This window comes from Hylobates moloch, unplaced genomic scaffold, assembly GCF_009828535.3.
Source record: "Hylobates moloch isolate HMO894 unplaced genomic scaffold, HMol_V3 SCAFFOLD_9, whole genome shotgun sequence".
NCBI lineage: Eukaryota > Metazoa > Chordata > Mammalia > Primates > Hylobatidae > Hylobates > Hylobates moloch.
Window position 1 is genome coordinate 70,058,971 of NW_026652284.1, and position 23,954 is coordinate 70,082,924.

Genomic DNA, 23,954 nt, shown 5'->3' on the forward strand with positions numbered 1-23,954 from the left:
CCTTTTAAAAAGAAAGATGTAGAGGAGAAACTAGCCATTTCTAGGCTAGTTTCAGAGAATTATAAACTCCTCAACACAATGCTGTCTTTGATCATGAGAGAGCTGCTTATTTCATAGAGATTTGCCTAGAAGATACTTGTGAGAGAAAAGCAGCTATTAATACTTGGGACTTTTGAGAAAAGCAGCTACTAATATTGGGGATATTTGGCCTTCAAGTTGGTATAGGTTGACATGTAGCGAAGCTACTAATTTGAAAGCATTAATCAGAAGGATTTCTTTGCTTCTTTTATGGAATGATTAAAATATTTTATGTCTAAATAAACTCAGAGTAGAGATTGATTTTTATAAAAGCTATATTGACTATATCTCTTTTTATTCCCTTTTTTTAAAAGAAACTATAGTGACACTGAAACTGAAGGAGAGATTTTTAATTCCTTAGTGCAATACTTTGGTGATAATTTAGGGCGAAAAGTTAAAGCGATGCCATTAGTTGAAGAAACTTCTTTACTGGAAGATTCATCAGTGACTTTTCCTGTGGTAATAATAGGTAAGTTATTGTATTTTATCTTTTAAAATTACAGTTAATGACCCTTAATACTTTTATAAATACAGTTAGTACAAGTTCTTAAGATTTTATTGAAAAGTATTCTTAGGTGGTTTGATATGCTAAAAAACTAATAACCAGATCTTTGGAGAGTAATTGGTTTATCTGATTTTAGCATCTGTGTTAAAATGCAGTATCTTTTTACTGAAGAACTGATATTACTACATTATTTTAAAATACTTCCTACATTTGTATTAATTATATGACAGTGTCATCGTAATGTGATAATATTATTAGAGCTCTGGAGAGTATTCTATGTATATTAATGGATAATACCTTACAACTCTGTAGACTTCTGATGTTGGTAGGGCGGATACAGACAGAGAAACTGACACAGATGTTGAGTAACTTGTGCAAGTTAGTAACCGGTGCTCTATTAGCAATGACATTATAGTACTCTAAGGTAATGTTTACAATTACCTTAACCACAGCATTACTATTTTATATCCTTTGTATCGCCTCAACGGATAGGCATATAAAATATTAAAAATTAAACTATTGATAAAACCTAATTCAGATTTATAAGCTTTTATAATTCAGTTTTATTGCATGCATTTAATTACCTGTTATGTATATTTTTCATCTAATATACAAACTCGAGGAATTCAGACAAGGAATATAGTGTGAAGCTAACTAAGCCAGAGGAGATAGTTAAGGAATATAGGTGCCTTGGTGGCATATGACTTCCTGTGTTTTTTTGATAGCTTGTTTCAAAGTTAGTAGGAAGGGGAGAAAATTCATGTCCTCTGGCTTGTGGGAGGAAAAGAGGAGAGCAAGACTGTTCTTCTATACTAGGTTCTATACTAGATTCTCCTCTACAGGATATGATAGAGATGACAGTTTTTGTAATAGTTCTAAACCAAGAGATATCAGGGACCATATGTCATGTTTCATTTTCCACCTTACCTCTGACCTTGGTTTTCTATCCTGAATGAATGGAGGAATCCTGTCTTCTTGTGTGGCTAGGCTGTGGGAAGGTCAGAAAAGAAAAACTTAACCTTCATTTGCGCCTGCCCACTCCACTCCCCACAAAACAGCCTATCCCCGTTTTGCCTCAGCTAGCTGTGAGTAGCTTAGCCTCATGTATATTTATATAGTGTCATTACTGTTGACAATGGCACCACCAGCCTGAGCATAAAGAGCTAATTTCTTTAATATATGTTTTCTGTTGCTGCTGTAACAAATTACCACAAACCTAGTGGCTTTAAACAATGTGAATGTATTATTCTACTGTTCTGTGGGTCGGAAATTCAACATGGGTCTTCCTGGGCCAAAATCAAGGTGTTGGCAGGGCTGTGTTGCTTTCTGGAGGCTCTAGGGAAGAATGTTTCCTTTTCCTGGCTCCCTTCTGTAGCTTCAAAATCAGCAATGTTGTTTCTTAACCTTCTTTCATTGTCATGTCTCCCATTCACCACAACTGGGAAAAGTTCTCTATTTTTAAGGACTCTTGTGATTAGATTGGGTCTACTTGGGTAATCTAGGCTACTCTCCATCTCAGGATCCTTAATCATATCTACAAAGTCCTTTTGCTGTGTAGTAACATTTGCAGGTTCTAGGGGATAGGACTGGGACATCTCTGGGCGTGGTGGATCACGCCTGTAATCCCAGAACTTTGGGAGGCTGAGATGGGCTGGATCACCTGAGCACAGGAGTTCGAGACCAGCCTGGCCAACGTGGTGAAACCCTATGTCTACTAAAAATACAAAAATTAGCCGGGTGTGGTGGCGGGTGACTGTAATCCCAGCTACTTGGGAGGCTGAGGCAGGAGAATCGCCAGAACCCAGGAGGCGGAGGTTGCAGTGAGCCAAGATTGCGCCATTGTACTCCAGCTTGGGCAACAAGTGAAACTCCGTCTCAAAAAAAAAGGAAAAGAAAAAGAGGGCAAGGCCTGGTGGCTCACACCTATAATCCCAGCACTATGGGAGGCCGAGGCAGGCAGATAACAAGGTCAGGAGATTGAGACCATCCTGGCTAACAGGGTGAAACCTTGTCTCTACTAAAAATACAAAAAATTAGCCAGGCGTGGTGGCAGGCACCTGTAGTCAGTCCCAGCTTCTCAGGAGGCTGAGGCAGGAGAATGGTGTGAACCCGTGAGGCAGAGGTTGCAGTGAGCCGAGATCGCACTACTGTACTCCAGCTTGGGCAACAGAGCGAGACTCCGTCTCAAAAAAAAAGATACAAGATTAGTTCTAAATATTTTTTATTTTTCTTTCGGTCTTTAAGGCTTCCTATTATAGAATTATAAGTTGAAATCTTTCTCTGCTTTCTCTGTTTCTAGTATTCTTATGGTTTTACTTTTCTTACATCTTTGAGTATATTTTATTTGGGGTAACATATTAGGCAAGGAACAAGATTTTTTCTTTGTGGCTAGCAGTTCTCTCAGTTGGATTAAATTTTTGAAAGGCAGAGATAATAAAGAAGTGGCAATCCAGAATAAAGGAATTGTTAATTCATAAATGGAAGTAGTTCAAGAAATCCAGTTTGGTTTTAGTTAAAGCATATAAACATATAGGAAGGCAATATCAGGATTTAGGACTGGAAAGATGGTCGCGATGTGTAATCACCTGGCGGTTTGTTGCCTGCTGCACAGACAAAACCAGTTCACTGAGACCATGGCATTGCAGTAAAGAGTTTGACACAAGGCCAGTCCATGTGAGAGAACTGCAGTTATTCAGATTAGTCTCCTGATAAAACTCTTGATTGGTCGGGCACAGTGGCTCATACCTGTAATCCCAGCACTTGGGGAGGCTGTGGTAGATGGATCACGAGGTCAAGAGATCACGACTGTCCTGGCCAACACGCTGAAACCTTGTCTGTACTAAAAATACAAAAATTAGCTGGGTGTGGTGTCGCTCACCTCTAGTCCCAGCTACTTGGGAGGCTGAGGCAGGAGAATCGCTTGAACCCAGGAGGCAGAGGTTGCAGCGAGCCGAGATCATGCCACTGCACTCCAGCCTGGTGACACAGCGAGACTTCGTCTCAATAAAAAAGGCAACAAAAAAAACAAAACTCCTGATCCCTTCTGATGGCTTGGAGGTTAGGGTTTTTCAAGGATAGTTGGGTGAACAGGGGACTAGGGAATAGGGTGCTGCTGATTGGTTGGGGATGCCATGCTGGGGGTGTCGAAAATGGTTCTCTAGCACTGAGTCCAACTCTGGGTCTCCTGGGCCACAGGACTGGTTCAGTTGAGTCTTGGGTCTGAGTCTTGAATCCTGGGACAAGTAGAGTCAGACAGTCATCAGAAATGCAAAAGTCTGAAAAGACATTTCAAAAGGCCATCCTCAGGATCTACAGTAGCGATGTTATCTGTAAGAGCAATTAGGGAAGTCACACATCATGTGACCTCTGGCTGCATGACTCTTCAGCAGTAAAGGATTATAGAAACTCTGCCTACATCTTAGCAGAATTCAGGCGCCTCTTATAATCCTAACCTTGTGGCCTTTCATTAGTTTTAGAAAGGCAGTTTAATTTTGGAAAGACTGTTACCATCCATGCTTTAAGGTTAAACTATAAATTCCTTCCATGATTAGCTTTGCCTATACCCAGGAGTGACAGAAGACAGCCGGCCTTTGAAGCTACAAGTGAGATGGAGTCAGCCATGTTAGATTTCTCTCACTGTCATAATCTTTGCAAAAGTTGTTTCAAATGGAGAACACTGGATAGTCAGAAACAAGCAATTAAGACCTTTAGAACGGAAGGGTAACATGAGGAGGATTGTGTTACCAAAACTTATCTGAATGTAGTATGTGAAATGATTGGGAGTGGGTGAATCTCAGGGCAGAGAAACAGTAGGAGACTTGTCTTTTAGGTGAAAGTACAAGAATGAGAATAGCAAAGACAACTGACAAGATATAGGGGGCAAACTAGGTTTAGAACCAGAAACTGATTAACTTAGAAGTTTGCTAGTACCATACTTTGAGATAGGATGGGGTTTGAAGGAGAGGGCACCTCAATGAAGGGACTCATGAGCTTGCTTTTGAGCACATTACGTTTAAGTTATTAGTGGGCCATTCTATCAGGTAGAATCAAGAAGTAGAATGGAAATGTGGGATATATCCTTGGGAAGTAGGTCAATTTAGAGAACTAATTTTGGATGTCAGTAGCATAGAGAGTTGAAGCCTTGAGTAGATGAGATTCCCAAAAGAAAATAGGAGAGAAGGCAAAGGTAAAAATCTCATGAAACATCTGGTTTTAAGAGATTAGAAAAGGAAGAACTGGTGACAGAAAAGAGCCATCTTCAAAGTAGGAAAAAAGCCAAGGAACAAGAGTATTAAGATGCATGACCGACCCCTTTCCACCTCTTATTTTTAATAGGAAATGGACCCTCAGGAATATGCCTTTCTTATATGTTATCAGGCTACAGACCATATTTATCATCAGAAACAATACACCCAAATACAATCTTAAATAGTAAATTAGAAGAAGCAAGACATCTTTCCATTGTTGATCAGGTATTATTTCTTACATATCAATTTAAAAATTTTTTTATGCTGAAACAAGATTAGTTTTCATTTATATAAGCTTTGTTTCTTAGTTGAAACCCATTATTCTAAATAACACCTTATATCATTTTTATTTTAGATTTGTAAATATATTCTGAGTTACTTCTGTTTATTTTCTTGAATTTATTAGAGCAGAGTTTTCTGAATTATTTCCTAATGGAGATTTAGTAGGTGCTCTGTGGTCAAGTTTGGGAGTACTGCTTTTTATCATTGAAGCATCATGGTAAACATTAGAATATACTATCTGGGAAATGCTGGCTTTTTTCAAACTCTGTCTCCCCTTTGTTCATTCAGGACTTAGAATACTTGTCTGAGGGCCTTGAGGGCCGATCATCCAATCCAGTTGCAGTACTTTTTGACACACTTCTTCATCCAGATGCTGACTTTGGGTATGATTATCCATCCGTTTTGCATTGGAAATTAGAGCAACATCATTATATCCCTCACTTAGTTCTTGGTAAAGGTCCACCTGGTGGGGCTTGGCATGTGAGTATATTTTTCTTAGCATTTTAGTGTATGTGAATTATTTGTCTTGATAAGACCAACTTGATTCTTAAGCATTATGATAATGTTATATATGATGTTTATCACGTTTTTATTTGAGAAGAACTTTAATGCTGTTAAGTTAGTTAAATATGGGTTTATTACTAGTAGCAGTAAATCAAGCCAAATTTTATTACTGGTACAGTCTTAGAATAAGCATGTCTCTATACTATCTTACAAGAATTATGTAGAAGACATTTCAAGAAAGTTTTGTGTAATAAAAATTTAAAACTCACTTATTCATTTTAGACTTTACAGAATCTCACATAGTATTTCAAAGCAGTGTCCATTATTTTCTCACATTTTCAGAATCTTAAATGAAAAATGTAAAAGAGATTTTGTTAGTTTGTCTGTGATAACAAAATGCCATAGAATTGATGACTTAAACAACATATTTATTTCTCACAATTCTGGAGGCTGGAAGTCCCAAGATGAAGGTTCCAGCCAGTTCAGTTAGGCCTTCTTCCTGGCTTTCAGATAGCTGCCTTCTCAATGTGTCCTCACATAGCAGACAGAGAAATTTTCTCTTCTTAAGAAGCCAGTAATCCCATTCTGACGGACCTACCCTCATGACCTCATCTAGCCCTAATTGCCTCCCAAAGGCCCCATCTCCAAAAGCATCACATTGGGCGTCAGGACTTCAACATAAGAATTTTGAGGGTAGATACAGTTCAGTTCATAGCAGAGGTTAAACCAGAGAACCAGTGAATTAAGGATTCACTCAGTGCATTTCATTAGGGGGCCAGTAACTAATAATTGTTCATCCTTCCTGTGTTCTTAGCAGTTAACACTGTGTCTAGTGTGTAGTGAGTGTACCTTTGTTATACAAATTGATGTTAAGTAATTTAGTTTGCTGTGTTATGAATTACAGACTTCATGGGAACTTTAATACATTACATACCAAATTTTTAGTACAAACTTCAGTTGGCTACTCGTGTATTAGTGCACTTTTGCACATCTGAAATTGTTTACATTTATAAAATGACTGTTTCAGGGTATCAGGACATTCCTAGATTAAATACATCATGGGTTTCTTTTATAATCTTTATTCTCTTTTTAATAATGAGTAGCAACTACCAAATTATTTGTTGCTTTTAGCTTAAGTTTTATGATTTTTACTTTTTAATATCAACTCTATTTAAGCTTAATTTATTTACAATAAGCTGCATCCATTTAGAGTGTATAATTTGACAAATGCCTGTAACTGTGAAACCACCAATACAAGATAAGAAGGAATTCTGTCATGCCCAAAACTTAAGTGTTTAAATTTTCTCTGTTAATCAGTAGCATTCTTACTTTAAAAAAAAAAAAGCCATAACGTATTTGGAGGTGGGGAGGGCATTTAGACTGCCTTCTCTGAATTCCTGAGGTTTTATTTTACTTACATTTTTTCGCTTAGAGGAATGTGTAGGCAATAATTGATCTGTTTCATTTCTTTCACTTATGTATAAAAAAGTTAAAGTATGGATAAACCCTGATTACTAAAAACACATTTTGAGCCAGTGATAAAGGTTAAAATATACCTAAAAGTTGCTGATTTTTTTTTCAGGCATGTATTCACTAAAATAGGGCTGCAAGTAAATATTTCAGCTGTGTACCAGTTGCCAGTCATCACCTCTACGAAGTTTCCTAATGTTCCCAGACATAATTACTTGATCCTACCTGCATTCCATATCTTAATCTTGCTGTGCTTGCCTGTAGTACTATTTATCTGTTTATGCAACCATCTCCCCTGCTATGGTTTATGTACATCCTAATTAACCTGAGTCGTGACTTAAGATTTAAACTCCTTAAGTCATCACCCCTCTCTCCTACTTATCTTCATATAGTTCTCTGTTTCTCTTGTGATCTAGTTTCTCATCACTCTCTTCCAAACTTTCTGTGGCCCCTTGAACCAATTTAGTGATAAACAACTTGTTTGCTTTCCCACATCTTTAACCATTCAGTCAGATGCTGCTTCTGCTCCCTTTCTTGAAAGCTTGCAATTTCCTAAAGATACCATTCCCACTGTACCCTCTGAAGTGGAGCCTATTCATTCTCCCATAGCCCTATGTCCTATCAGGTTGGCTAGTAAGGTTGGTCTTCTCTTCACACCCCTATGCACTTGTGTAAAAAACCCTGTTCTATTGAACAGATCATGCCATTTTCTAGCTTTTCTACCATTCCAGACTGTCTCCATTTCTGGCTTTTTTACCATTCCAGAATGTCTCCAGTTACTGAATCTGTGGCACGTAATTCATGGGTCTTCCATTATATCCCAAGTTTTGTTATCACCTTGAATCATTTTACCTCTACAAGCATGACACAGAACCAACATCTTAACCTTTTAGTTCCTTGGTCTCCTCATTCTTGATGATGTGTATTCTTCATTAGCTACTCACTCCAGTGGCTCCACTGTAGATCTTATCTGTCATAACTACTCAACTTGTAAAAACCTAAATTCTCAAATGTCTTCCTTTCTGATCACAGTTTCCTCTTCAAGCTTATCACCCAGTTATGCACACTATACATAATCTTTGAACACAGAGCGTGCTCCAGGCTGTGATCTTCATATCCTTACTTATCCAGCCCAGCTTCTATAGTCCATGGAGTTAACTATTCTCTTTAGTTCCCTTAACCCATTGTCCTTCTGTCACATAGGTTTGTCATACAGGCAATTCATCTAACTATCCACTTTATCTTTTCTTATACTTGAGCAGTCAGACCCCCAGAAAAAAAATTATACAACTGTGAAAATATTCTCCACTCTTCAGTTGGGGCCAAAACACTACTATAAGCTTTGATATTTCCTTATTAACTTCTTTTCAAACCTTTATCTCTTTTTTCTCTTTCATGCTTAGAAGTGGTCTTGGTTCTTATTTTACAGATAAAATGTAATCCATTAGGATTGAACTTCCACAGTTTCACACTCAAACCGAAAACTTACACATTGATGCAAATTCTGTTTTTTTTTTTATCCCCTGTTATAATGGAAGAGATTACTACTATCTAAGGCTCACCTTCCAGCCACATTCTGGATCCCTGTCTTCCCAAGAACATTATTTATTTGATTTTCCCCATTTCTTTTATATCTTCAGTTTCTCTGCCAGCTTCTATTGGTCAGTATGTAAACATGCTGAAATTATTTCCATCTTTAAAAAAATTTTAGGTGCCAGCTGATCTTTATCCTTTGGTTTATAGCTAACTTCCTGAAAGAGTTACCTATACATACTTCTCCCTGCCTTTGCCTTCTGCTCCTTAGCTTACTCACTCTACCTTCAGCCACCGGTTTTCCATTGGAACTGTTTTTTCTGAAAGTAACTTTCTTTTTTGCTTAATTTGATGACGAGTCTCAGAATTTATCTTTTCTGATCTCTGCAGCTTTTAACAGTGTTAATATCTTTCTTAGGTTCTCTGAATCTTCAGTCTCCTTGTTTTTCTTCCTGTTTGGTCACTCCTTTTCTGATACCTTTGTGGATTCTTGTCTTTTTTTGTTGTTGTTGTTTTTGAGAGAGGGTCTCACTGTCATGCAGGGTGGAGTGCAGTGGTACAGTCATAACTCACTGCAGCCTCGGACCCCTGAGCTCAAATGATCCTCCTGCCTTAGCCTCCCAGTGCTGGGATTGCAGGTGTGTGCCACCATACCCAGCTGACTCTTGTTCTTTAAAAATGTGCTTCTGTAGACCTTACCGCAAGCCCAGGTCTTTTCTTCATACTCTTCATTCTCCCTGGGTTATCTTACCTACTTCAGTGGCTCGCATATTGATATTAATTGATTCCCAAATCAGAATTCCCAAAATCAAAACCAGCCCAGATTGCTGTTTCTCATATACCCAAGTAAATACAATCCCTTGATTATTCCGCAGGTGTCCTCAGACTCAACGTACCTAAAACTATCTTTATCATCAAGTCCCTTCAATTTCCTTGTCATTAAATGACATTCTCATGTAGTTACTCAAGCCAACAACCTGAGAGTCTTCCTTGATTTCTCTTTCTTCAACTCCCATTTCAAATTAATGACCAAATCTTTTTCATTTCTGATATTTTGGGTCCATCTACTCTATTTTGTTACTAATATTGGTCACCGCTGTCTTTCACCAGAATTACTGCAAACCCTTTCTAAATGGTTTTCTTACTCATTGTGTCTTCTCCAATCCATTATCCATACCAAAGCCAGACTCATCTTTCTAAATTACATGTCTGAGATGTTACACCAATGCATAAAACTCTTCAGTTGCTCTCCATTCGTCTAACATACAGTATGTAGACTTTGTAACGTATCTCACCATACTCCGATCTAGCCCTTATTAGGTTTCTTGTCATATTCCTCTTTTTGTCTCTGACATTCTGTGCTCTAGCATGCTTTTGTTGGGGAGTCCAAGTTCATTCTTAGTCTCGAAGATTCAGTAGGATTCACAGGACTCAGTAAAGATGGTGTACTTGTGGTTAAATTTTACTACAGTGAAAGGATACAGATTAGAATCAGCAATGGGAAAAGGCTCATGGGGCAAAGTCCAGGAGAAACCAAGTGTAAGCTTCTAGATACCCACTCCTAGTAAAGTCACAGGTGCGTGGTGTCGAGGGATGTTTTCTGTGGGGTCAGTCATACAGGCCAGCAGCTCCCATGTGACTTACCTCTGCCTCCCAGAGCAAAAACTGGTATTCACATAAATCACATTGTTAGGATAAACTCCATGGTTACACTGGTATAGCATTGCCAAGGTCTTAGGCATGCAAAACCCATGCTCATCAGGTAGAGTATTCAGGGGCTCAGAAGTTATTTCTAAGAAGGTGGCAGCCAAGCCCGGTCCCGAAGACAGGCTTTTCTTGGTAATGTGAAAGGTTGGAACAACACAGGCCTGCTGAGTTAATCCTTTCAGGCACAAGGCTGAATTTCTTTTGACTCCTTGAAGGACACTCATATTTGCTCTCTTTATTAAGCTGCCACATGGATTTTTATTTGGCTTGGAATATTTTCCCTTTCTAATGGTACACTCCTCAGCCCATTTGTGTCCTTGAAGAACCAGATACTTTCTGTATGCTCCTACATACTTCTATTTAGTTTGCATCCTTTAATACTACAGTCTCCATGGCAGCTTGTATTCATGGCATATAGGTTACGTGGGGAAAAAAGAAAGGAGAAAAATGAAGAGATCAAGGCACTAGGGCTCTCAACCAACTGGAAGAACTGGTGCAGTGAGAATAATGTTAAAAAATTGTTGTCAGAAAGTGAAATAATAGTGTCTTAAGGTTTTAGAGTTACAGGTGAAACTCTCAGGTTCCAAATAATCTCTGATAGATAATACATTCTTAACAGCTCCTGTTATGATGATTCCAGGTTCTGAACCTGGTGTCAGGGCTAGCCTCCCTCAAAGCAGGTGGCAGCTTGCTACATTCTCCTTCTTGGGTGATTTGTATATAGTCACAAATGAGGCTTCACAGGGCCTAGCACATAGTAAGTACTCTGTGAATGTCAGTCAGTTATAATAATAATAATATGCCCCATTTTCAAACTTGGTGTTATAGAAGCAGGGCAAGAAGTTATGAGAAAAGGAGCCACTGCCTAAAAGAGTTGATTGAAAGAGATCATAGAGGTGATAGGTATAATAGATACTTGGCCTTTGGGCTTTTCTTGCTTTGTATTGAACAAAGCAGAAATAAGTAGGTCAAGGGAGCTTGATGGCAAGCAGTAGCCGCAGCAGTGGGTCTGTTTCTCAGGCATCCACTGCCTATTTCTGTATCCTTAAGAAGAGATGCTGCTGTATCCACATCAGCCTAGATTTTAGAATTATAATTGATGGGAGAGGGGAAAGCTTCTTTGTTGCTAATTGAAAAAAATGTTAATAATATTAAAATGGAAAGCCATCTAAAATTTTGGAACTTAACGAACATTTTTACTTTTGTTCAAAAAGTGAATATACTGAATTTTTGTTTCCCTGACATAATATTGTACATCTGAATTATGTTGATCATAGACCAAAGTTATCAACATTGTGTAGGCATTGGATAATATTGTAAATTTGTTTTATAAATGTATAACTATCTATGAAAGAAGGTTGTCGGGATAATATCAAATGATGAAGGTATATGAAAGTTTATTGGAGTAATATTTTTGAGGTAAGTTATCTAGCCATTTAGGACTGCGGGAGCGCACCTTATCCAGAGTCATAATTATTGTAAATGAGATGGATTTGGTTAAAAAACAGACAAAAAAAAAAAAAAAAAAAAACCATGTTACTTCTTGTTTTTTGACTATACATTTTTTTTTTTAACTCTAATAGAATATGGAAGGCTCCATGTTGACAATCAGCTTTGGAAGTTGGATGGAACTACCTGGACTTAAATTTAAGGACTGGGTATCAAGTAAACGAAGGTAAAGATTGAACTGTATTAAAATTCTTTGGTGTATGTTGAAAAAGAGAATGTGGAAAAATTTCAAAATATTTGTGATTTTGTCATGGCTGAAGAATATAAATGTACATGTCTTTCAAAGAAAAATGTGTCCTTGAAGCAGTGATTATAATATGCTAGTTTTCATTTAGAGATGTTATAAAACTAAGCACAGAGCTAAGGGATTATTGCAGATTGGTTTCCTGTGACTTTTTGTTAATCATGGATTTATCTACTGTCTTGTTACATCACTCTGTTTACTTTCTCATCCATCCATATATTATTTTTCATACTTTATTTTTATGCATTGATATATAACTTTATCTATGCATATCTCTTATATGAATACCTAAACTCTGCATACCTAAAGTGTTTGACTTTCAGTGTAAAGGTTGTATATTTTATGATTGATAATTTAAAATGATGGATAAGCTAGAATCTCACTTATGGTTGGCTAATTGGGTATGAAGGAACATATTTAATAAAAAAAAAAATAAGAGTAGAACTGAGGGCCTGGTGCAGTGCCTCACGCCTGTAATCCCAGCGTTTTGGGAGGCTGAGGTGGGAGGATCACCTGAGGTCAGGAGTTCGAGGCCAGCTTGACCAACATTGTGAAACCCCGTTTACTAAAAACACTAAATTAGCCAGGCGTGGTGGTGCATGCCTGTAATCCCAGCTACTCGGGAGGCTAAGGCAGGAGAATTGCTTGAACCTGGGAGGCAGAGGTTGCAGTGAGCCGAAATCGCGCCACTGCACTCTAGCCTGGGCAACAGAGCAAGACTGTGTCTCAAAAAAAAAAAAAAAGAAAAAGAAAAAAAAGAACTGAGAAGAAATCTCATCTTGGAAAACTATAAATTTATTTATTTTAAGGGGAAATCACAAAATTTAAAAAGAGAAATATGAAAATCCTATCAGTCATTTTCAAGGATAGTAAATATTAGATAAGAATTACTAATACAGAGAATCTACTCTAATTTGACTACTCACAAAAATAATAAGAAGTTACATAACCTTTGTTAGAACAGGGATGTAACATTTGAGTACTTCACTTCCTGCTAGATAACAACCATGTTAATTCATAGAAATTTTCCTTAATATGAGGAAATTCAGGGAGAGCAAATTTACATCATCATGGGTAATTGAGATTAAACCTTTCAAAAAATTCATTTTAGATTTTTAAAAAGAATTATATATGGGTTTGAAACTCGAAGTAAAATTAGGCAAGTTGTACCGTTCTTGATCTTCATAAGTTGGCAAGTGAAATTGCTTAACACATTCTTCACTTTGTAAAGGGGTAAGAAAGAAAGCTTTATGATTTATGTACCAGAAGCATTTACTTTTCTAAATTATGCATATTGTGTTGAAGTAATATGTGCAAATGAATTTTGTGATAAATTTAGGTTTAGTTGCTGCCTTTGTATAGTGTTAAGACTCTTAGGTTTCTAGAGATTGGTGGAGTTTGAGTTCTGACTCTTATGACTTCTAGTGTTGTGATCCTGAACAAAGAAACTAGTTGTCAATTTTCCATTTTGTAAAATGGAGATGATAATACAGCCATGTATTGCTTAATGATGGTGATATGTTCTGAGAATTGTGTCGTTAGGTGATTTCGTTGGGCAAACATCATAAAGTGTACTTACACAAACCTCCATGGTATAGCCTACTATACACTTGAGCTATAGGGTATAGCCTGTTGCTCCTAGGCTACAACCCAGTACAGCATGTTGCTGTACTGAATACTATAGGCAGTTGTAACACAGTTGTATTTTTGTATCTAAATATAGAAAAAGTACAGTAAAAATATGATCTAAAAGATTAAAAATGGTATACCTGTATAAGGGCACTTCCCATGAATGGAGCTTGGAGGGCTGGAAGTTGCTTTGGATGAGTCAGTGAGTGGTGAGTGAATGTGAAGGCCTAGCACATTACTGTACACTAAGGTACACCTTATAAACACTGCACACTTAGGGTACACTAAATTTATTTTTTAAAAAGTAATTTTACTACAACTTTAAGATGGCTATGATGTCACTAAGCTGTAAGAATTTTTCAGCTCCTTTATAATCCTTTATGGGACCATTGTTGTATTGAATTATGTGACACATGACTGAAGAAGTAAAAATCTAAAGTTAATTCTAAATCTTAATTATAATTATTAAACTTTAAAAGAAAAATTTTTGTGAACTTCCCATTACAAGTTACAAACAGTCCCTGATTAATCATGGTTTGACTTAAGGTTTTTAGGTTTTAAGGTGGTACCAAAGTGATGTGCATTTTATACAAACTATACTTTGGGTACCAGTGCAACTGTTCTGTTTTTCACTTTCAGTATAGAATTCAGTAAGTCACATGAGATGTTCAACAGTTTATTATAAAATAGGCTTTTTGTTGTATGACTTTGCCCAACTGTAGGCTAGTGTAAGTGCTCTGAGCACATTTAAGGCAAGCTAGGCTAAGCTTTGATGTTCAGTAAGCTAGTTGTTATTAAATGCATTTTTTACATAAAATATTTTCAGCTTACAATTGGTCTATCAGGATAAACTCCATTGTAAATTGAAGAGCATCCACATCACAGATTATGTCAAATAATTTGCTTCTTATCTCTGATTGGGGCAGGGAATTTTGCTTGTTGCTTTTGAACTTTGGAAAATGATATATAGACTAATGCAAGTTTTTCATAAAGAACAGTTATGTTTTAGCTCTGCTTATGAGTAGGAAAACACACAGAGTGAAATGTCATCTGTTATTTACCTAGATGTAAGATGACTTTAACAAAAGACAGATTTGAATTATTTTCAGTTATTAGGAAAATAGCAGTGTACTAAAATTCTTGTCAAGATGGTATGTATAATTTTAAGAAGCATAGATATTACAGTTAGGCCTGTAATGGCTCAATGATTGCCATGAAAATAATTCAGTTGATAGTTATAGATTATAATTGTGAGATAAAGTAGTCCAGTTTTCAAATATCCACATTTTAATACCTTCATTTAATGAAAGTTTATCAAGCAGTGTATTTGAGCAGACACTATGCATGGCACTGGGGAAACAGAAGTGCATTAAATATAGTCTCTGCTCTCATGGGACTTCTTCCAATTTTTTGCTAAAAGTAATTCATGAAGATTTTTAATTAAAAATAGTTTGTTTGTTTTTTTAAGTGTTAGGATAATGTATAGCTAAGACACTCCAGCAGAATTAAAAAGCTATAAAAGCTTACTAGGTACATAAGTAATAATCATGGAAACTGAAAGTAGTATCCTTATAGGATATTTTTCCTTTCCCTTTTTTTAGGAACCTAAAAGGGGATCGAGTTATGCCAGAGGAAATAGCTCGCTACTATAAACATTATGTAAAAGTCATGGGTCTTCAGAAGAATTTCAGAGAGAATACTTACATAACTTCTGTATCAAGACTCTACAGAGATCAAGATGATGATGATAGTCAAGACAGAGATATTTCAACAAAGCATTTACAGATAGAGAAGTCAAACTTTATCAAGAGAAACTGGGAAATTAGGGGTTATCAGCGAATAGCTGATGGTTCTCATGTTCCCTTCTGCCTCTTTGCTGAGAATGTAGCACTGGCAACTGGAACGTTGGATTCTCCTGCCCATCTGGAAATTGAAGGGGAAGATTTTCCTTTTGTGTTTCATTCAATGCCTGAATTTGGAGCCGCTATAAACAAAGGAAAGTTGCGTGGCAAAGTGGATCCAGTGTTAATTGTAGGTTCTGGGCTTACTGCCGCTGATGCAGTACTGTGTGCTTACAACAGTAATATCCCTGTGATTCATGTGTTTCGCAGACGAGTAACTGATCCAAGCTTAATTTTCAAACAGCTTCCCAAAAAGCTGTATCCTGAATATCATAAAGTCTATCATATGATGTGTACTCAGTCATATTCTGTAGACTCAAATCTTTTATCTGATTATACCAGCTTTCCTGAGCACCATGTGCTTTCCTTTAAGTCGGACATGAAATGTGTTCTCCAAAGTGTTTCTGGATTGAAGAAAATATTTAAGCTGTCTGCAGCAGTAGTATTGATAGGTTCTCATCCTAATCTGTCTTTTCTGAAGGATCAAGGGTGTTACCTAGGCCATAAGTCAAGCCAGCCAATCACATGTAAGGGTAATCCTGTGGAAATAGATACATATACCTATGAGTGTATTAAAGAAGCCAACCTTTTTGCATTGGGTCCTTTGGTTGGAGACAATTTTGTTCGATTTTTAAAGGGAGGGGCACTGGGTGTTACACGCTGTTTAGCTACAAGACAGAAGAAAAAGCAGCATTTGTTTGTTGAAAGAGGAGGAGATGGGATAGCTTAAAGCAAGTTTACAAGTAATTAAAATGGACAGTTTGCCGTTAAAGATTTTTAATAGTGGTTTTGCAGTGTACTGGCTTGAATTTTCTGGACTTGAGTTAACTGAAGGGGAGCCTCAAACTATAGTAACTTCATTTTTAAAAGTTACTAGAATTTGGTATCCTGATTTGTATTGTAATGTTTCAAAGGTGTCACTGTCAGACAAATAGAAACACTGCCAACTTGGTGTATCTTAAGCTTTCATTTAACTAAAACATTCTTTTCTTGCAAAACTTATTTTTCATGATCATTTTTGGTTATTTATTATACTTGATTCCAAAATAGTACAGCCTTGAATCTATAAAACTGTGCAGTCATTATGCCAGAAATTATCTTAAATATATAATTGGTCACCTTGCTGTTCAAAGGGTGGTGCAAGGTCCTGCAGCATCTTCTTCATCTGTAGCTTGTTAGAAATGTAAACTCTCAGGCCCCACAACTTACTTCCTGCATTTTAACAAGATCCCCAAGGGATATGTATGCTCATAAAAATTTGAGACACACTGGTTTAAATGAAAATGGATATAAGGTATGTATAACTGGGGGTGGGGTGAGGGTAGGAGGCATTTACAACTCAGATTTTATTTATTTTGAAATTATCAATTGTATAAATCTAATTTATTACCAAATAGGGTCTTTTAAAAAATATTTTTATTGTTGAAACCTTGACAGGTACTTCATATTCTTCTAATAATTTAAACAGTCCAGTAATGTGGTATACACTTTGACATCCAAGAATTCACCAAGATGTTTTTCAGAGGTTTATTCTCGATTTAACTATCATAGCATTTAATGGATTTGATTTGTAGTTCAATAAATTGTGGGTTGAACTACTTATCCCTGTGTGAACATTGAATTACTTTCTGTCACTGAAACTAAGGTATTTCGGTGTGGTAAGTACTTCTAAAATTGTAATACTGTTTGGGTATTGTCTAAATTATTAAAGGTTAAAATAGAAAATAAAGTCAAAATTTTTCTTTTCCATTCCAAAGGTGTACTTCGAGATCTCTAATAGTATTCATTGGAGATGACGTAGCTCATATCATGGTTGTTTATTGGATTTGTCTGTTCTAATTATGTAAGTGTGTTTACTGTCTGTGTTTTCACACAAACTGCTAGAATTTTTAATGTTAAGACAAAAACATCTTCTGAAGTTCTCCATGACAAATTGAATTTTTCAGTCATTTTTTTTTTTTTTGGTACAATTACTTCATCTGGAATGTCTTCATTGAACTCGTTATTCTATTTTTCTTAGAATTAAAAGTTGATTAACGTGTGTTTTTCTATCCATTTTATTGCAGTATTAAATGCTTAAGCTTATTAGGACCATAATTCACCTTAAATATAATTGTATAGAATATATTTGCATCGATCAACTAATTGCTTCAGATGAATTCTTAGACTCTTGATAATATCACACCTAATTTAACTTGATTTTACAAGCTGTACAATCCAGTTTTAGTTTTCTATTGTGATAACTTTTTTCAAACCAGTTTCACATCTTAATGAAATAACATTCTCTGACTGCACTTGCTTCAGTACTCTCTTGCTTGCCTGTTTTTGACCTCTGCATGAGTTGGATTAGATGTTTTTCTTAGTGTCACTTCTAAATAGAAAATGACAGTGTTATAAAAAAGGGAAGGATAAAACCTTTGACATCCCCTTGTGTCTCAGAAGTCGATGAGAGTATTTGTTTAAAAAAAAAAAAAAGACTTCAAGAAAAATAAAAGTTCAGTGGAGCTGCAAATAAACCTGGTGAATAATTTCATCTTTGGTAATCTCCCATTTCCTGAGTTCTTCCTCAATCTAAGCTGTCCTGTGTGGTATATAACATTCGGGCATTTTCTCTGATATACTATACTCTTATATTCTATAAATTTCTGTCCTGTAATTCTAACACTTTACATTTTTTCTTTAGTATCAACTATAGCTATTCATGGAAGGGAAGAATCACTAAATACTTGCTAGTTATAGCATGACGTGAGCATCTCCTCCTCATCCCTCGATGCCTGGCTTGGCAACAGTCCATAATTAGCAGATGTTGAAAGACTGTTTACAAAGCAGAATTTGGGGATTTAAAGTGCAATGATACAACAAAAAGATTTAATTACAGCTTCCAGTGTTTTGACTATGTGAACCATATCCAACTACTTTTTTGAAAACCTAGTTTTATGTAATATATTTCTGTGGCATCAAATTTTAGTTGATTGTATTAGTCAATAGGAAGTGGTGGAAAATTTCTAAATAAATTCAACTATTAAGTAAATGCAAGTTCCACTAAATCTTAGTGTTTGGAACACTGAAGAACCCAGAATGAAACAAAATTAGACTGAATGTAAATGCCATTTAAAAATCTAACTGGGGGCTGGGCACAGTGGCTCACGCCTGTAATCCCAAAACTTTGGGAGGCCGAGGCAGGTGGATCACCTGAGGTCAGGAGTTTGAGACCAGCCCTGCTAACATGGTGAAACCCCATCTCTACTAAAAATACAAAAGTTAGCCGGGCATGGTGGTGTGTGCCTGTAGTGCCAGCTACTTGGGAGGTGAGGCACAAGAATCACTTGAACCTGGGAAGCAGAGGTTGCAGTGAGCTGAGACTGCACCACTGCACTCCAGCCTGGGCCTCAGAGCAGAACTATCTGGAAAAAAAAAAAAAAATTAAAAATCTAACTTGGTTACAAAGGCTGCTTGTTGCATAGAGCCATTTTGATCTGATCAGATCATGCAGTTTTTAAGTTGTATACTTTCCTTGCGGGGGGAGGGGGATAAAGGGCCCGAGTCCCCTAAGGCTAGTCTGAAGAGTATGTGAAATAAGGATTAGAGATACCCTGATTATTTTGAACTACCCACACCCCCCCCCCCCCCCCCCCGCCCCAACCACCCATGCAGATTATTCAAGAGAAATGGTGTCTGGGGAAGGAACAGGGTAAAAAAGGTAAAGATCATGACTGATAAAGCGTAAAAGGAATGAAAACCTTCAAATTAAAAATAAAAGGATGGCGTCCTGGTTTTAATCATGATGGAGTAATAAGAATAGGGCTTACCTTTTACAGTAATAACTATAAAACGCTTGAAAATATATAAAGCAGTGTTTTCATACGGTTGTAGACAGCAGTCCAGGACTGATTTTTAAGAGAAGAAACAAGTGGTGAGCTCCATAATCACCGACTTTCTGCTTGAAGGTACTTTGCAAAGTAACACGGAGTATGTCTGGTTGGGAGAAAATAACACAGTATAGGGTTCCTGCTAGAATTTGATGAGCAGAGTACTGGGGAGGAGGAAGCTGCAGAGAAGCAGCTGCAGAAATCTGCGTAATATTCTTACATCTGGCACAATACTAAACAGTACAGGGAGAAACCATGGGGCTTTAGGGATCAGCAGCTGTAAGTTAGGGGCCGAGTGGAGACTTTGAAGGTATTCAGCTCTGGAAGACATTGGAATTCTGGCCAAATAGCAGAGCCAGACCTTGCTGAACACCTCAAGCATTCAGCTGAAACCCCAAAAAGGCCATGCCTTGCGAATAGGGGTACCTTAATTTGCCCCAAACTAAGCCTCAACAGGATCAAGCAGATCTGTGAGTAAATTAACTGCCTGCCAGCACAAGACTAGACACTCCTCAAGGAAGACAAAATCCAGACTGTCACAACAGCATCAACAATGTCCAGCACACAATAAAAGACTACTGGGTGTCCAGACAAGAAAATGTGACACAAAACAAGCAATCAAAACAGATCTAAGAATTGATATAAATGTTGGAAGTCGCAGACAAGTACTTTAAAAGTTAATATGTTCAAAATATTAAAATGACACTGAACAAGTGAGGAATCTCAGAAGAAAAACTAAAAAGTTAACATTCTATACCTGAAAAGTACATTCTGAAATGAAAAATTCACTGGATGAGCTTAACATACCGGACACTGGAGAAGAAAAGATCAATGAACTTGAGAACAGGTTGATATAAACTATCCAAAAAAAGCATAGAGGAAACTGAAAAAACAGTTGCCAGACTTGATGTGATAATATCAAGTGTCTAACATGTATAGTTGGAATTCAAAAGGAGAGGAAGACTGGGCCAGAAAAATACATATTTGGAGAATTAAAAGGTGAAAAATTTCCAAATTTCATTTAAGAAATCTACAACCCATAGATCCAAGAAACTCAAACTGCAAACAGGATAAATATTAAGGAAACCACACCTATGCACCTAATAGATTGCTGAAAAATAGGAAACTTTAAAAGCTGTTGGAGAAAAAAGGGAACAATGATGAGAAGAAATACATGACTAGAAAAAAATGCAATCAAGAAGACAGTCTTAGATATCTTTGAATTGCTAAAGTAAAAATAATGCCAAACTAAAATTCTATATCCAGTGAAAATATTCTTCAAAACGAGTGAAATAGTCATTTTTGGATATGTGAAAGTTGAGAAAATATGCTGTCAGAAGACCTGCACTGCAAAAAGTGGAAATTCTTCACACTGAAGGTACATGACACCTGGATATATCTACATGAAAGAAAGAAAAATGCCAGAAATGGTAAATAAAAATTATGTATTTTCTAATTTCTTAGATTATTCAAAATCCAACTGACTGTTAAGAATGTGTTTAACCAAAAACAATTTAAAACAAAAAGTAAATTGTATGATTTAGGACATGTAGAGTAAAATATACGATAATTATAGCACTGTATAGAAAGACAAATAGAAGTATTTTTTTTTTTCGCCAGAGAGGGTATCACTCTGTCTCCTAGGCTGGATTGCAGTGGTGTAATCTTGGCTCACTGCAGCCTCATCCCAGTCTCAAGCGATCCTCCTGCCTCAGCCTCCCAAGTAGCTGGGACCACAGGGAAGTGCCACCACACACAGCTAATTTTTTGTAGAGACGGGGTTTTGCCATATTGCCCAAGGTGATCTTAAGCTGAGCTCAAGTGATCTGCCTGCCTTAGCCTCCCAAAGTGCTGGGATTACAGGCATGAGCCACTGTGCAGAGCAGAAGTATACTTTTATCAGGTGTATACATTATACAATTAGTGGTGTGTTATTAATTTTAGGTAAGAATGCATATCCTTATAGTAACTACTAAAAACAAGTAAAAGGTACAGCTGTAAAGCCAACAGAAGAGATGAAATGGAATACTAAAAAATAATTCAAATAAGGCAGAAGAAGAGAAACAGATGGGACAAAATAAGTGAGAAAATAACCATGATCATATACTCCAACCCAACCGTAGCAATAATTATATTTACATACAAGTGGATTAAGCACCACCAACTTAAAAGCAAAGATCATCAGATTCAATAAAAAGCTTCAACAAGGTTTACAAGAGCTTTATCCAAATATAAAGATACCAATAGGTTATAAATAAAAATGGAAAAAGACATACCATGAGAATATTAATAAAAGATTTCAAGACAAGTATTAGAGATAGATATTTTATAACAATGTTTAGTTAATGAGAACATATCAATTCTAAATGTATATGCACCTAATTCCTGAGTTTTAAGATACATAAAAGACAGTGGAGAACTAAGGTGAGACAAACTCACAATCATAGTTGAAGACTGAGTAGACAAAATCAGAAAGGATGTAAGGGATATTCAGTGGCATTACCAACCACTGATCTGACATTTATAGAACAACTACACCCCTAAACTGCAGAATACTCATTCTTTTTATGTGCAACCAGAATATTTACCAAAATAGGCCAACAATATGCTTGCCCATAAAACAAGTCTCAAAAAATTTAAAAAGATTAAAATATTACTGAGTATGATCTCTGACAACAGTGGAATTTTAGAAATAGTAACATATAGAAATAAATAGCAATTAACTCTTAAATCTTTTGGTAGATGGAAAAATTATATTTGGAAATTAGTCCATATGTCAGTGAAAAAAAGTCACAGGGAAATTAGGACATTTTTTGAGCCAAAAGATCACTCAAGTAACCAAATTTGTCACATGCAGCTAAAGAGGTGTGTTGAGTGAAATTCTAAATACTCATTTTTGAAGCTGGGTTTAAAATCAATGATCCACAAAGGACTAGGGAAAAAGAGCAAATAATACCTAAGTAAGCAGATGCAAGGAAAGTGAAAATCAATGAAACAGAAAAAGGAGAGGCCAGGCGCGGTGGTTCATGCCTGTAATCCCAACTACTCAGGAGCCTGAGGCAGGCATTATCACTTGAACCTGGGAGGCAGAGGTTGCAGTGGGCCAAGATCGCACCATTTCACTCCAGCCTGGGCGGCAGCGAGACACAGTCTCAATAAATAAATAAATAATTAATAGAAAAATGACAAACATTAGAGAAAAATCAATGAAATTAAATGTTCTTCAAACAAATTTAATTTATAAACCTCTAGTTAGATAAGAACTAAAGAACGCAAGGTTCAGGTAACAAGAAAGGAAAGGGAGACTCCATGACATATTACAGACATTTTAACGCAAATACTATAAACTTTTATACCAATACATTTCACAACTTACTGGAACATATGAAGTCCTTAAAGATGCAAACTACTGAAACTACTAGAGGTAGAAAATCTATAGTTCCTTGAGATAAAAAATAAAGACATTTAACATCGTATTGATAGCCACTGTAATAGGTAAGAAAAAGAAAAGACAAAAACAACTGGAAGGAAGAAGTAAAACTGCCTGTATTCACCAATGACATGATTGTGTACTTAAAATCCTAAGGAATCTGCCAAAAAAAAAAAAAAAATTTGCCAGAATAGGTGAGTTTAGCAAGTTCACAGTATCCAAATTCTATACACTAAAAGTAATTGTATTTTCATATAGAATAAATCACTGCAAGATGAACTTTTTGAAAGTATCATTTACAGTACCAAAAAAATGCTTAGGGACAGATTTAAAACAGATGTCCAAGCCTCTACAGTCAAACTACAAAACAATGTGGAAAGAGTAAATCTAAGTAAATGAATAGACATTTTACACGCATGGATTGGAAGATTGAATATTTTTAAGATGTCAGTTCTTCACAAATTGATTTTTAGATTCAGCACAATAATTCTAGCTGATTTTTGGGATAGAAATTGACATGCTCAGAGGACTGATGTATCTGACTTCTAGACTTCCTGCATAGTCCTGACTTACCATTTTTCGACTAGATGGTAGTACAAGAGTGATACACATTCAGTAGAAAGCCTACTTTGAATTTTGTTCTTTTCCCTGGCTAGTAATGTGCCCATACAATACTCAATCTTGCAATGCTGGGCAGCAGCAGCAAGCCCGTAGCTCCATCAGCCACAGCATCAGGAGGGTAAAAACTGATTCTTACTCTTTGTGAAGAACACTATTCCTGCTAAACCATCGTTTCGATGCCCTTAGTGCCTTCAACCAATGCTTCTACTCAAGCCTAATCAGTAGGGAAACTGATAATCCTGTTGCTGTAGTATTCCCCATCATGCCGCAATTTTAGTTCAATGCTTCAAACATTCTTCAGGCCCAGTGCACGCTTTCAGCTGTGTACGTTAATAGTGAGTAGCTATAGAATCATTCTGTTTTTTGCTTTCAGTTTAGTATTCAATAAATTAGATGAGATATTCAGTACTTTACAATAAAAAAGC

The 23,954-nt window shown here is 36.5% G+C and overlaps 2 protein-coding genes across 5 annotated transcripts in view; one reads left to right on the top strand and one right to left on the bottom strand.

The window, feature by feature from the left end:
* OSGIN2 (oxidative stress induced growth inhibitor family member 2) overlaps nucleotides 1–17,650 on the top strand; it is a 25,152-nt gene extending 7,502 nt beyond the window's left edge. For all 4 annotated transcript variants that reach the window (XM_058444343.1, XM_032760001.2, XM_032760000.2 and 1 more), the window contains exons 2-6: nucleotides 393–547; nucleotides 4,919–5,055; nucleotides 5,401–5,592; nucleotides 11,910–12,001; nucleotides 15,310–17,650. In XM_058444343.1, coding sequence (XP_058300326.1) covers nucleotides 481–547; nucleotides 4,919–5,055; nucleotides 5,401–5,592; nucleotides 11,910–12,001; nucleotides 15,310–16,339 — 1,518 coding nt within the window. In that variant the 5' untranslated portion in view covers nucleotides 393–480 and the 3' untranslated portion in view covers nucleotides 16,340–17,650. The remainder of the gene's footprint in view (nucleotides 1–392; nucleotides 548–4,918; nucleotides 5,056–5,400; nucleotides 5,593–11,909; nucleotides 12,002–15,309) is intronic.
* Nucleotides 17,651–19,380: 1,730 nt separating this feature from the next.
* The window catches only part of NBN (nibrin), a 56,660-nt gene continuing 52,086 nt past the window's right edge, over nucleotides 19,381–23,954 (bottom strand). Inside the window, exon 17 of the mRNA XM_032760006.2 lies at nucleotides 19,381–19,584. The gene's annotated coding sequence lies outside the window, so the exon portion shown is untranslated. The remainder of the gene's footprint in view (nucleotides 19,585–23,954) is intronic.